This window comes from Akebia trifoliata, chromosome 13 (genome assembly GCF_017979445.1).
Source record: "Akebia trifoliata isolate Shusen 1 chromosome 13, ASM1797944v1, whole genome shotgun sequence".
Classification (NCBI taxonomy): Eukaryota; Viridiplantae; Streptophyta; class Magnoliopsida; order Ranunculales; family Lardizabalaceae; genus Akebia; species Akebia trifoliata.
Genome location: NC_141387.1, coordinates 593,821 through 609,048, shown reverse-complemented (window position 1 = coordinate 609,048; position 15,228 = coordinate 593,821). Strand labels below are relative to the sequence as shown.

The window sequence follows — 15,228 nt, the reverse complement described above, 5'->3', positions numbered from 1 at the left end:
GTGATAAGATAATCATCTTCCTCCAGATCATATATCAAAGATTTGGGTTCAATTAAACGAATCATATTCCTTTATACCATTCTATCCAAAGTCAAAATCATGTCCTTTCACTTACAAAGGGAATGCAATACCATTATCATGAGATTGAGAGCTTGAAGTCAAGTCAAGTATTATTATCTAAATTTGAGGGGGTGTGAATCAAGGGTTTTTGTCAAGAATTCAAGATAAGGGCGTTTCAGGCATTTTGTAATAATTTTTTTTAGTCTTTTCTAATAGACCTAAGTCAAGGGATATGTTGAAAGCACGGTGATATAATTTTCGTGAAAACCCAATTTGAATTCGACCTTTGAACTGGTGGGTCCCACTTACCCGCCAATTAATTAATATGAAATGAAAGGTTGTGATTTGGTCCAAATTACAAAAATTGCCCATACGAAAGAAGTCCTGTTAAAAGAAAGAACACTTTAGGGATTATCTGTCAAGTCAAGGCCGACACGCTGCACAGACCGAGTCATAAATCAAAATAAGACAAAGTTGACCTCTTAAATTACAATTATAGCCTTGCTTCACATGTAGCCAAAAGACTGCCAGGTTAATTCGTAAAATAAAGGGAAAATTAATATATACATATATATATATAAAAGATTAAATATTTTAATATTTATAAAAAGAATCTAATTTTTTAATTTTTTTTTTTATATCCAAAATGAATTAAATCATTAGCAGTCTAGTGTTTTAGTGTGTTAAAATACATTACTTTATCAAAAATGTCTAATGTTTTAATATCTTGCTTTGACGTCCCAATAATTTAGTCTTTATTTAAAATGTTGGATAGTCCACTGAAACGCTGGATTGTCCATTGACTTAATTTATTTTTGATTATTTAAAAAAATATAAATATTAAAATATTTAACTCTTTATTAGTAATTTTCCCTAAAATAAACTCCATTCCTGTGAAGAATGTGGGAGTGGGTTTCTCCTTTAAATATATAGATAAAAATCAATTAACCCAAAAATGAAGGAATAAAAAAAAAAAAATTTCTTAAAATAGAAATTTTACATTAATTAGGAGACTTTTTATTTCAAGATTTCATATTTTTTTTTTAAAGTTAAGATCTAAGTCACATTATGCCAATCAATACCTTAGGATAGTCATTAGAAATCACATCTCTACCAACACCAATTTGCTTAAACCAACATTAAAAGAGTCTGAGGTCCACTAACCCAACCAATTTTATTAGAAAATCTATCAGATTTGGTTCGATTTTTAAAACACTGATTTTACAATGTCTTTTGGAAAGTATCTTAGCCGGTAGTTTTTATTAGTTAGATTTGAACATTTTCAAGGATTGATTCCAAATCTATAATTTGATATAAATATGATTGATTCCAAATCTATAATTTGATATAAATATTTCATACTCAAGTAGTTCTTAGAAATAACCCAAGGGGTTGGCCTAGGGGCAAGCCAAGCTTTGATAATCTCCTCAGGAAGAGTAGGTCAAGTGTTTGCCATGAAGTTATGAATTCCTTGGGACCACCCTTCGGGGTCCGATTGACCCTCGATTCAACCAGTTGCACGTAGGACTTTCCGAGGAGGCAGTGCTTGTGGTCATGGGATTAGTCTCACCCGATGGGTGGGGATACCCACGATAAGAAATTAAGAAAAAAAAAATTCTTCGAAAATCACATTCATACCACAATTGTCACTCCAATATTAGAAGCAATTGAGAAATGATGGAATATTTAGATTACCTAATGATTTATGGATGACATTGTTATGACAATTACTATGACTTTTTGGGTTTTTAACTTTTTATGTTTTTTGGATTCTCGTGGGTATTCCCACCGTTCGAGTGAGACTAATCTCACAATCACACGCACCACCCCCTCAAAAATTCTTACGTGCAATTGGCCAAGTCGAGGGTCAACTAGAACCTAGTGGGTGGCCCCGAAAAAATCATTGCTTCATGGGGTTTCAAACCTTTGACCTACCCTTACTGAGGAACTTATCTAAGTTGTGCTTGCCACTACGCCAACCCCTTGGGATTATTTTTTATGATTATATTTAGACATGTTAAGATTCACTTTTCGACCATTACACAATGTGAAAAAAGCTCAAATTTGACGGTCCTAGGCCGTCAAATTTTTCATTGTCAATTTTTTTTTCAACGGGTCAAAATTGTCAAATTAATGAAGGATGGGAGAAATTTGACAGCTCTAAGCCATCAAATCTAGGAACATCAAGAATTTCAACGGTCCTAAACCGTCAAAATTCAGTTTCTAAAATTTGTGGGCCTTGGCCTGTCAATTTTTTCTGTTGAATTTTCCAATTTTCACGTGGTGTTATAGGAAAGATCTTTAGATATATGTACCCATCTCCGACTTGCATCAAAGCGCTCATTCTTATAGTGATTAACACTCGGTCTTCATATAAGTTTTATAACAATTTCTAGTAGACCAATTGTAATGCTTCGATACACATGCTAGAGATGGGTACGTCACAACAAACCCTTCCAATAACAAAATATCAACAGGGTTGCCCAAGCAAATCCTTATATAAAAATGTCTCTAGCCTACTAAATTAATTCTAATCAAACTAAAAACTATAGTAGAATCTTATGCTATCTTAATCCACATTTTCTCTCTTTTCAAGTTTACTCAAATGGTAAAAAATAAAAATAAAAATATAACAACCATAATTTACAATAAAAACAGTAAAACTACATTACTTCATTGAACATTGCCTGAAGAGAAACCCAAATATCCCTCATATGTCTAATTCCCTTCTATATGGAACCTCCGTCGCAGTATAGCATAACATGCCTCAATTGTTCCCCACCCGAACTTTCGGCAGAGGACTCCCTTTCTTGGGACCCTAATAGCATTGAAGTGATGACAGTAAGTCTTGATCGAGCCACCGGTTGTGTAGTGTCAATGATCGCCTTCTTGTACCGAGTTCCCTTGTGTTTCAGAAAGTGTTTAGTTCGAGAATGCAAATTTAACATCATTAAATCTCCACTCAAAATGTATACTGGACAAGAGATAGATTAGAAACGGCAAAAGCCTTCCAAACATGAAAGTTAGTTGAAGTCTCTTCTTCTTACACTTATCTTCTTTCTCTTACAGACCCACTTGTTGCGATAGAAGCTTCATTGTGATGTAGAAGAGATGAGCCAAGAAATGGGTTAGTAAAACGAGATCAGCGCCACACGAATATCGCTAAGAAAATGCTGTATAAGAGAGTAAAGATTGGAATAATGGAAATATACACAACTAAGATTGCTGGAGGTTCAGGAGACATATAGCTTGGGAATATCAATATGGCTGATGTTATTAGTAAGACCATGAGAAGCATAGCGAAAGATCTACCTATGCCATCCATGAAACAAAGAAAAAATATAGCTTCTATGAGAGAGAGATTACAAGTGAAAAAGAGCTTATATAGACAGCATATTATTTGACATAAATAGCTGTGATTTGGTAGATATTGTGTTGAATGAGAGAAATTTTTTACATTTAAGGAATTTTTTGGTATATGAGGAAAAGCATGCTGCACATGCTTCCTAAATATCTGGCATGAGGATCGTGTGTTGTACCATACAAGGGAGCAGAGTCAAGAGTTTGATCGTGAGGCTGAACAGGTTGAAGATGACAGATTTTGGAGGAGAAAATTTAAGGTTATAAGGTGAAAGAAAAGGGCAATTACATCAATTCTCACTAGCCTATGAGAGAAAATCCAACTCAAGTTGGGCACGTCATCAATTTAAAAACATGAGTAATTAAAATATTCACCAAAACCTAAGTATCATTGACTTTGGTCTTCTCTAATAGATTAATACCAGATAAACTTTTATATATATATATATATATATATATATATGGGTATGGTCGACACCCTACTATTTAACCTATGTTTTGCCTTACGTGTTTTGTCCTACATATGTTAGAAGTTTTAGAATGGACTGATTTTTTGTGAGAATGATATCTATAATGAGAAGATCATGCATCCTCACCAAAAATCAACATTCTAACCCCATCAAAAATGATTTATAAAAAATGGACGGTCCACGTCCTCGATTCTTCAACTTGTAAACATGGGGCTAGAAGTTTCGGAATGGGCTGATATTTGGTGAGAATAATCTTCTCACCATAGAGATCATCCTTACCAAAAATCAGCCCATTCCAAAACTTCTAACCCATGTAGGACAAAACACGTAGGGAAACGTAGGGCAAATAGTAGAGTGCCGAACATTTTCCATATATATATATATATATAGTGGATATCCACGCACCTCTCCCTTGGAAAGTCCTACATGCAACAAGTTGAGTTAAGGGTCAATCGGACCTAGGAGGGTGGCTCTAAGAAATTCATTGCTTCGTGGGGTTTCGAACACTTGAGCTACTCTTCCTGAGGAACTTATCAAGGCTCGGCTTGCCCCTAGGCCAACCCCTTGGGATTAATGCAAGGTGAACTCATCACCCTCGTCTTCAACTTGAAATTAAACAGTCATTGATTTATCTTCTCCAACTCATTCACCGTGAACATCTTGTGCCAAAAAATGTATCCTAGTCTTCAACCTAAGATTCATCTATTTTAACTTTTAAATATAAAAAATATGAAGATGGTGAAATTTTTTTATAGAAAATTCTAGGATTTTCTATAGGGATTAAGATGATGTTCAAAACGATGAATTAAATATGAGGTTAATAGATTAAAATCGAACTTGATATAGAGGTTAAAAAGTGTGAAAATGACTAGTATTAGGAGAAAAAGAATTTATATTTTCTAATTACAAGTTGAAAATGAGGGTATTTTGGATGTTTTTTTATAAAAATTGTTAGTCAATAAAGGAAGAATAATGTCTAAGGGGCACATGTCATTAGATCACAAAGGCATGAAAGGGCAATTCAAGGGTTTGAAAACACAAGTGTATCTCAAATATTCATCAAAAATAGAAAGTAAGTGGGGTTGGGGGGGTGGTTTGAAAACACAAGGGAATCTTAAATAATGAGGTTTTTATATAGAAAATCTAGGAAATCAACCACTAATTAAATCAATCTGAATCTCATCAAATCGGTTTGATCTCATCAAATCTATCATAATCTTCATAGATATTATTTGGTAAATCTCACTTAATGGTTCTTATTACATTGTTTCCTATCCAATACTCTAACACCATAGTCACAAAATTTCTCAAACTATCATGAAAATTTGGAAAAATTCACCGAAAGGATTGTCTGGAAAATTAATTGGCGACAAATCAGCAATGACAAATTAATTTAGAAATCAGAGATTTCTTCGATGTATCCCACTCCCTTTTCTTTTCTTTTTTTTCCTACCTATTCTCGATGTGAATGTTTTCCAAATTGACCACTCACCAAATATTTGTTGAATCAGAACTTTGTTACTTTGGGTTTGACCAACCATTTATATTGGACAAGCACAAATCAGTGTAACCCGATCGATTCGCATACACCAATTTAAATTTCAAAGATAATAGGTTTTCATTTTTTTTTTCTTTTCTTTTTTGCTTTATAAACTAGATTAATAATAAATGTTTTAAAAATCGACCCAATGATTGAACCAAAATTTATTAAATTAATCAGACCAAGATTAGAATTTGATTCAATTTGATTGGATCCAATTTACGTATACTAATATTTTAGATATATGTATACTTTTTTTTTTCTTAAATTACAATAATTTATTTTTATAGAAAATAATATTACTAAAATTCGTCGTCACCGCTCTGAAACCAATTTCTTTTTATAAACTTGGTCAGACAAACAATTTAGTTTTTTTACATATTACTCATCATGAGCATTAATTCCTCAGCAGCCACCCGCGAGGGTGCACCCTCACTAACCTGATGTGTGTGATGTGCGGGCATTGCACATTCCTTGGGACTAGTCTTTGAACAAGACGGTCTATGGATTCGGCAAAGTTCAATGCAAGATACAATTTTTTGGGCAATATTCTATTCACCCAGGAAGTATAAAAATGTATGAAAATCTACACATAAATTTTTTGTTTCTGGGTTTAAAGAAAGTTATCAAGCCAGTATCGACAAGACACCATTTGAAATTTTATATGGTAAATCGTATCGATTATCGATACGTTAAGCACAGATAGGAGATACCACGGTGTTAGGACCTAAGATTGTTGAGAAAACTATTGAAGTAGTACGCATTATACGGGACATATTAAAAATTGTTCAGAATAGACAAAATAGTTATTCAGACTAGCAACGTAGACCTTTAGAGTTCCAGGTTGAGGATAGAGTGCTCCTGAAAATATCGTCCCGAAAAAGAATCTCCAGGTTTTGTATGAAAGGTAAATTGAAGCTGAGCTTTGTGGTATCGTTTGAGGTAATTTAATCGATAAGGTCATTTTTATTAAGAGGGGGAGAATGTAATATCCCGATTTTTTAATTCATATCTCGAATTTTAAGAAAATTCTGAAAGTGAGACTTAGGGTAAAACTATGAGATTTTGTTATGTTCATTTTTAATGAAATATGAGTTTTGACCTTTTCAACCTAAGATTTGATAGACTTTGAGTCCAAATAGTTTTCCAACGTAGAGGGAAAAATGATGCTATCATTGAGATCTTCGAAATCACCAGATTCTTTTTCAAAATCAGTCATATCCCAATCTAATTTGTCTCGATTTTTGCATACATTATTTACTTTTAACGACCAAAATTAGATAAGGACTTATAATTCTTATTGGTAATCGTAGATTTCAAAAATACATTTAGGGCTGTTATCAAATTTATGATTTTATTTTAAAACTTAGGATTTTCTTCTTTTATTTCAAATTCATAAGAAATATGTGTTTGATGTGTTTTAAACATGTTTTATAACAATGTATATATGAGTGGGTTTGCCAATTCGGTCTTGTACCACTGCTTGGACCTTGTTTTAATCTAGATTTTGTAGTTTTTTTTAAATTTAAATGAAAAAAAAAATTAAGTTGAAAAATTATTTGATAAATGAATTTATATTGATTTGATAAATATTGAAAAAAATGATATTTTCAAAAAATATAAATACCAAAAAAAGGGGAAAGAGGGATGAAACGGTAAAAAATCAAAATTACACCCGAGGAGTAATATTTGTATTTTACATTATTATGAGCTGTGTGAGTTGATGAACGGATATCAATGATTAATTTATTTTCTGTTGTCATGAGGTGATTTGTATGTTTATTTACTTTTTATTAGCACGATGCATTATTTAAATTTGTACAAGAATGTACCATACTATACAATTATTCAATTTAGCCCAGGTGGGTACAATTGCATGTTAAGAAATTGGATATTCATTCTCAATACCGTAATGTTAATTTCTTATTTGTTTTCAAAGAAAAAATGATATATATATATATATATATTGTGAATTGTTAAAGAGTTTACGAATACCTGAAGGGATAGATCGTTATATCATCCAAAATGATATACTATCCTGGGATGTACGGTAGGAACAACCAAGCTCATACGTGGTATGGGATGCGTATAAGAATAACATCACAACTAACATACAGATTAATTTTTTTCTATTTTTTTAGTAAACGTATAATGTAAATGTGGTCGTACACGAATAGGGATGTATAATAGGAATCACATGCACAACTGATAGACATAGACGAAGATGACTAATTAGTGATCACTAACAATTTAAAGTAGTCTAACATCTTGACACATCGTGAAGAAACCTGTTTTCTTATGGTCACAATCAAATGGTCATCAAGTATATTAAATTGTAGCAACATATCATAAAATCAAGAACTTACGAAGGAGTTCCACATTTGTGAAATATTAGAGTATGATGTCTCGATTGGGAGCTATCTAGTCGTAGAATCCCAACTCTCTAATTTTACTACTCCACCATTGTGTATTATGTATTTGCTACATTATTTTGAATTATAATATGAAAAGCATGTTTATTATTTCAAGTTTATCAATTTAAATTATATAAAAAGAAAATATTATAGCATGAGTACTGTTGGTAGATGTAATGTGAATTTCAACTTTTTAGTTGCTCATCTCTGACTATATGTACCAGTTAATCGTAGATTATTCTATAAAAATTTACATGTATGTAAATGATTTAGTAGATTTACTTGTTTATGCTAGGAGAAGTTATTAGTAATAATTGTTTATTTAACTACTGGGTAACTCTTTTTGCTCACATTTTCCTTTTCCTTTTTGTTTTTTTAGTTTTAGATCTTGCATTTGATAAGACGGTAACAAGCTAATGAAGATCATCTAGTGGGTCAGATAGACAGGTAGAATCAATTACTTAATGAGTACTAGGGCTATACATACTAGCTGCATTAGTTAGTCCAGGTTGGACTTGGAGAGATTGAAGATGACTGGTATTGAGGGAAAAAAATCTGGAATTTTTTTACTAAAGGTTGAAAATGAGGACATGTGGGCCTTTTCCTAATAGTCTACTTAGAAGACTGAGGTCAAGGGATGCATGTCATCATTTTCGAAACAAAGAGGTATCTCTAATATTCAGCAAAATATGGTGGGCATGTCTAAATTACTCTTAGAGTTTTCATTTTAAACCTCAATTTATACCAAGTTGGTCTTGATGCTAATTTAATAGTCTTGTAGTTTTTTCGACTTACATTCGATATATCAATTTGATTGGTGATCAAATAGGTATTGGTTCAAAACCCAAATGAATCACTTTTTCAGTCATACAGTTCAGATGGAAGTAAAACTGAAAAGAATCTAATTATCTTTACCAACATAGTGAGGTAAAAAAGCCTTACTAAGCTTCATCTACCGTAAAAAATACCTTGAGATGTATAAAACAAGTCCTCGAGATTCATAAAAATTCAGGAGGTCTTGTTTTACACAAGTTGAGGTCTTTTTGACAGTGGATGAGACTTAACAAGGTATTTTCCTCACTATTTTAGTAAGGAAAGGGTTTCTCAACTGACATTGAAATTCTTAGAGATTAGTGTAAATTTTTAAGGAAACATTTTAAAGAATCTCTAACAATATAACCTCATGTCTCTATAAATGGAACATTCTGAGAAAAAAACAAAGTACTCAAAGTACGTAAGTGATGGTGAAGATCTTCATGATCCAACCTATGTGTAAACAAGGTACATGTGTCTCTTAGGAACTGATACAAAGTTACTCTCAATTTTATTTCCCAAAATGCCCTCGTTGTTCATTTATAATGACCAATATCTCTATTAAACCTTATGTAGAACTATAACACATGTTATAATTCATGTATCTTCAAATGTTTTTTTATTTATTGAAGAAGACCAATATCTCTATTAAACTTTATGTAGAACTATAACACATGTAATATAATTCATGTATCTTCAAATGTTTTTGTATTACTTCAATCTAAATCATATTTAGCCTTCTTTTCATATTTTCATATCTTTAATTTGAAGCCAAAGATGATTTTATTATTGATGTCATTAATTGGATTATTGGTCAGGTCATTCCGAAACTTATAACCCCATCAAAAGTGATTTACAAAAAAAAATAAAATAAACAATCCATGATTCTTCAACTTATAAATTGAGGTTAAAAGTTTCAAAATGAGCTGATTTTTGCTGAGATTGATATCTATGGTGAGGAGATCATTCTCAACAAAAATCAACCAATTCCAAAACTTCTAATCCCATCAAAAGTGATTTACAAAAAGTCATTGCCATAGTTGTTATCACAATTGTTGTCCCATGTACTGTCCCCTATATTAAGGTCTATGATATCATCATTAGGGATGTCAATGGGTTAGTTTTGATTCGATTCTTAAAGGAATCAAGATTGTTAAATGTTATTGATTTCATCCTATCTGTTTTGATTCTAGTTCTCAAATTAAAGGAATTAGAACCATCCAAAATTATTTTTGATTCTGGTTCTTGGTTTGTATCGATTTTTATCAATTCCAGTTCTCAACTAATTCAGTTCCCAGATACCTAACTCTAATCAATTCCAATAAAAAACTTATCTAGAATTGGGATTTTTTTATTTTGGTTTAGGTGAAATGGATAACCATTAACAACCCTGAATTCAACACTTATAGACTTTATCAACTAAACTAACTCGCATTTTTGAGGTAATTATATAATGTTAGGGATACTATAAATAGAAAAAAAAAAAATCAAAGATAATTTTGCATTAATAATAACTATAAATCAGACAAACATTTTAAATGGAAGGTTGGATTTCCAATCTACTATATCATGTGCCCTCATGAACTCATAGTGTCAGTTACTTTTGGGTATCATTACCGGATCATCCGTTACTAAGGCCCACAACGCTAATACGTCGAAGGAAGTAGGGTTTGAAACTTAACTTCCGAATGTAGAAAATTAAAATCTTCTTAAAGTAATGTAACTGAAGACTGCTTCGATAAAATCAAATATTTTCTTTAAAATCGTAATAGTTAATGAGGTGGGATTCTACAGAGCAGCAACCACCACTGAACTATCGACACGTGGAATGCCAACACTGGAAAATCTCACCTAACCTGTCAGCGAATCCTTACATGGTAGATACGTCACGTGAATAAAGTAGGTGTAAACGAATATTTTACACTTGTCAACCTGTAATGGGCTATCACTGAAAAGGAATGTCGTTAGAAAAGGTGATATAAAATCTCAACATAAAAGATAGTAAAAGTAACGTAAAATCTCCAACTTCTATTGACACAATTAGTAACCTGTTATTGTACTTCCCTGTAACATAAACTCCAAAAAATGGAATTACTGTAATAATTAAAAAAACAGACTTATCCGATGATAAGATCAAATATTTTACCATCTAAGAAAAATATTATCATCACCATGCCTTATCCTAACTATTTATGTATCACAAAAATCTTCATTCTCCAACTAAATATATTTAAAATTATACAAAAAAAAAAAAAAAAATACCTTAGCATGATTTAAATATAAAAGGGTATTTTTGTAATTACAAAAAAAAAAGCTTTGGTAACCGGTAAGCTACGGATCCCACTTAAATAAATCACCTGCTAATCCAACCTAGAAGGAGGTTACCACCGGCTCTTCCCTTTCTCCTCGATGAAAACGCCCAAGTGCCACGTGTACCACTCAGTCTATAAATACAGCCTTTGGTGAGAGGTTTCTTACAAAGAAGCTCCAGAGAGAAAAATAGAGAGTTAGAGAGAAAGAGAGATGGAACGTGGAGGTATCCATGACTCTGGCTCTGGCTCTCGCTCTGGTAAATTCATCAAGACTGTTTGCTTTCTTTTATACCAACACCATTTTTAACCTGAGTTGATCTCCAACCACTGTATTTTCTATTTTGCATGCAAATGTGTGTCGACTGTTTTACCTTTAATTGTTTCTAGCTACTATAAAAATAAAAAATAATTTGGATTTTCTCTAATATATATCTATTTTTTTTCCATTTGAGAGGTTCCTTTCTTAGATCTTGAGTTAAGAAGGATCTCTAGTTATTGTTCTTCATCTCTGGTTTGAATCTTTATATTTGTTTTCTGAGTTGAATCTAATGATACTCGAATATATATCAACTTCGGTACTTTTTTTTTTTTTTTAGTTCTTTGGACTATGAGTACAGTCTTAAAACACGTGTCGCACATGCAAGGACTCGAGAGCCATTTTTTTTAGTGACGTCGGTTGTCAACAACACGATCGAACGTTGAAACCGTTCAACTGTGTGTCCCTTTTTCGAACCTCAGGAACACAATTACTTGGAAGCTGTTCAATATAGTTTTTATTTTTTATTTTTTATTTTTTAGTCCGACTAGTCTTACTATGATAGTGAAGAAAAAAAAAGGCCTTACTAAGCCTCATCCACCATCAAAAGACATCGAGATACACCAAAAATTCATCGAGATTGGTAACAGATACCGAGATCTTAGTTTATGCATCTCAAGGTGTTTTTTATTTATTTGTTTTGGATGAGTCTTCTCCTCACTATCGTTGTAATTAAGGAAACGGTTTCTCTTTTCTTTTTTTCTTTTCCTTTGTCTCCAAATTCATGCATGAAGATGGCTATTAAATATATTTATGATCCATGTTGTTGGATTTTATAATTTTTCATCAATGACTTGAAACCCTAAAACTTTTAGCATATATACTTGTTTGAGATAGAAAATAGTAAAATCCAAGGGATAAAAATGTCAATTGGAGTGATTTTTGATAGGTAAGTCCACCAAGAGCCAATGTGGGTCGAATCTAAATACATCCATATTTAGATATATCTGGTTTTTTTTTTAACAAGATTCGGACCCAAATCCAACTCGGATCTATGAGTGGCAATCTTAACATGACCCTCCAACACGACTTAAAAACGACACAAAACTAATGGGTTTGAGCCAAGTCTAATTGGGTTTGGATCATAATTGTGTTAACCCCATCTGACATGATTATTAAATGGGTTAGGGACGTCAACCCACTTAATTTATTTTGACATTTTTGTTATTTTGTTATTAACTTGTTGCTTTAAATCATGAAACATAGGAGGTATCTCAAATATTAATAATTATTTAAGGACTTTTAAATTATCCAATTTTTTGCTAGAATTTTATAGAATTTTTTCATAATACTTTCTTGTTACTGAAATTCAGTTTATGTTTTGTAATACTTAATTTATGTTGGTAGATATTGGTTTATGGTTGTGTTAGTGTATTTTTTATAATGGTATTTTATTTTGGGTAGTAGAAATGGAACTTATTTTTTCTAAATAAGATTAGAATTTTATTAAAAAGGTTACATGGATCTGATTAGGTTACCTATTTAATAAATGTGTAGGGTTTGGGTTTAAGTTTTTCATACGATTATTAAATGGGTCGAGTTTGGGTTTGGTAAAAATTTCATAATACCCTTAGCTCAACATGACACGAACACGAAACAACCCAACCCATTACCACCCCTACTCGGATCCTATTAGCTAAAATCGTATAGAAACCATTTTGTATTCACTAAAATCGAATTTGACCCAATCCAAATAGCTTAGTTTGGGTAAGATCAAATAATTATGGACAATTAAATCCTAGTGATGGATCCATATCCAACCCGGATCCAAGTCAAGTCAGGAGACATTAAATCCTTTTCAACCCAGTTTTTATTCAGATATACTCAAAGGATCCAAACCCAATTGTTGGATCACTCAGATTTTTGGGACAAGTCTGACCCATTTTATGCCCTAGCCAAAAGTTAATGAAATCAATGAACCTCGAAGACTGCTTCATTTTACCCTCAAGTTGTGGGTCTCCACATCCAAAAATCAGTGAGATTGATGATTTCTACTAATTGGATTTGAGTTCTTTTTTCTTTTTCTTTTTTGAAATAAAATTTCAGATTTTGATGATAAATGCTTAAATCCAACAATTAGAAATAATTAATGAGGCCAATAACAATTTGTTAGGTGACAACTCACAACCCCATTGCCTTTAATCCAATATATAATTTGGAATTTCAAATTTCTCCCATTCCTTTTAAATTGTATCTTAATAGTAAGGATGATCCTTCCAGACAACTCGAAAATTCAGCCAACTTTGGAGGGAGAATGCGTAGAATGCCGTACACCAATTTCTGTACGCCCACCGGACCAGTACGTGCCGGTGGCAAACTTGATTCGAATCATGAGAAAGGTTCTTCCAACCCATGCAAAGATCTCCGACGAAGCCAAGGAAGGTATGCAAGACTGTGTGTCGGAGTACATAACCCTAATCACTAGGGAAGCCAACAAACTATGCAACCTTGAGAAGCGAAAGACCATTACTGCCGATGATGTTCTATGGGCCATGAACAAGCTTGGGTTTCATAATTATGTCGATCCCCTCAACGTTTACATCAACCGCTATCGAGAGTACAACAATAACTTGTTGAAGCCCGACCCGTTTGTGAAGAGGACTGTTGGGATGGCCCCATTAGTCAGTAAGGAGGCCTATGGACCTGGATTTAACAATGAGCAACAGAAGGCAATCTTTGGTGGTGCAACTATTGGAGGTTACTTAATGGATGAACCCAACATCAACAATGGTACTCAGGCTCCAATGCCTAACTTTGATCCCAACTACCTTCCTCCTTATATGTGAGTGATGAGAACTAAGGACAATAAGGACTTCTATAATGTTATGGGGTTCTTTTAATAAATCATGAATAAATAAGATCTTTGGGAAGTTTGTGTGTGTGTTTTTTTCATTTTTTTTTTATTTTTTATTCTTTCATTTTGGTGGGTTTTGGGCATTAGAGCTTGGAGTTTTGTAGGATCAAAGGGCTGAGATGGGGGAGATAAAGATAGTTTTTCTAGGGATCAGAACAAGGGTGACAATGGTCGGGTCGTTTGACTCAATTCATTTAATGACCGTGTCAAAAACTTAAATCCAAACTCAATACATTTATTAAATAGGTAATCTTACTTGTTCAATAAATTTCTAATCTTAAGTGGAAAAAAGAAAAAGGTTTTATTTCCACCACCAAAAATAGTGTTGTAGATTTAAATCAAATACATATTTGTGGTAAAATTAGAACAAACACAAGAGAGGGCATGGGTATCCCAAAAAGAAATTGTCCAAAAAACCTAAGAGAGAACAATATAGAGAAGACAAAAAAATAGAGAGATACAAAGATGAAAAAAGGTGTTTGTCACCTATACGGTGGCGTTCTTCTTCTTAAATTGCAAAGACAAAGAAGATGAGAGAGAATCATGTAGCCATAGAGAATTGCTACGAAAAAAAATAAGGATTTAAGATTTTTAGCCATCATATTAGTAAAAGAAAGGGCTTCCTAAATAAAAGTTTAACTCTTAATTATTTAATAAATATCTAAAACACCTTTTATATTTTTAAAATCTGAAAAAGATAATATGTATTACATGAAAATAAGTGTGAAAAAAGTTGATGAAATTCTAGTAAGAATAGATAATTTTAAAAACACTTGAATAATTATTGATATTTGAGATATCTCCTATGTTTCATGATTTAAATATCTTAATACGAATTAGTTATACATAAATCAACACGAAACTTAACTGACAAGCTAACTAAACGTGTTAAAACAGGTTGACATCGCTAACCTAGACATGACCCCTTTAATAATTGGGTTAGACAAGTCGACACGATTATGACACAAACATAATTACGATCAGCCTAAACCCACTAACTTCATGTTGTTTTTGAATCGTGTTCGTGGATCTTGTTAAAATTATCACTAATAATCAGTATTATTTTCATAGGAACAGTTCTCCTTGGAA

General features: G+C 32.4%; 1 protein-coding gene across 1 annotated transcript; it reads left to right on the top strand.

Annotated features, from left to right (window-relative positions):
• The first annotated feature begins 11,067 nt into the window (after nt 1-11,067).
• On the top strand, nt 11,068-14,169 carry LOC147387074 (nuclear transcription factor Y subunit B-9-like). The gene is made up of 2 exons (XM_086421960.1): nt 11,068-11,226; nt 13,506-14,169. The coding sequence occupies exons 1-2, from the start codon at nt 11,181-11,183 to the stop codon at nt 14,069-14,071; spliced, it is 612 nt and encodes a 203-aa protein (XP_086278086.1). The 5' UTR covers nt 11,068-11,180; the 3' UTR covers nt 14,072-14,169.
• Nucleotides 14,170-15,228: the final 1,059 nt, after the last annotated feature.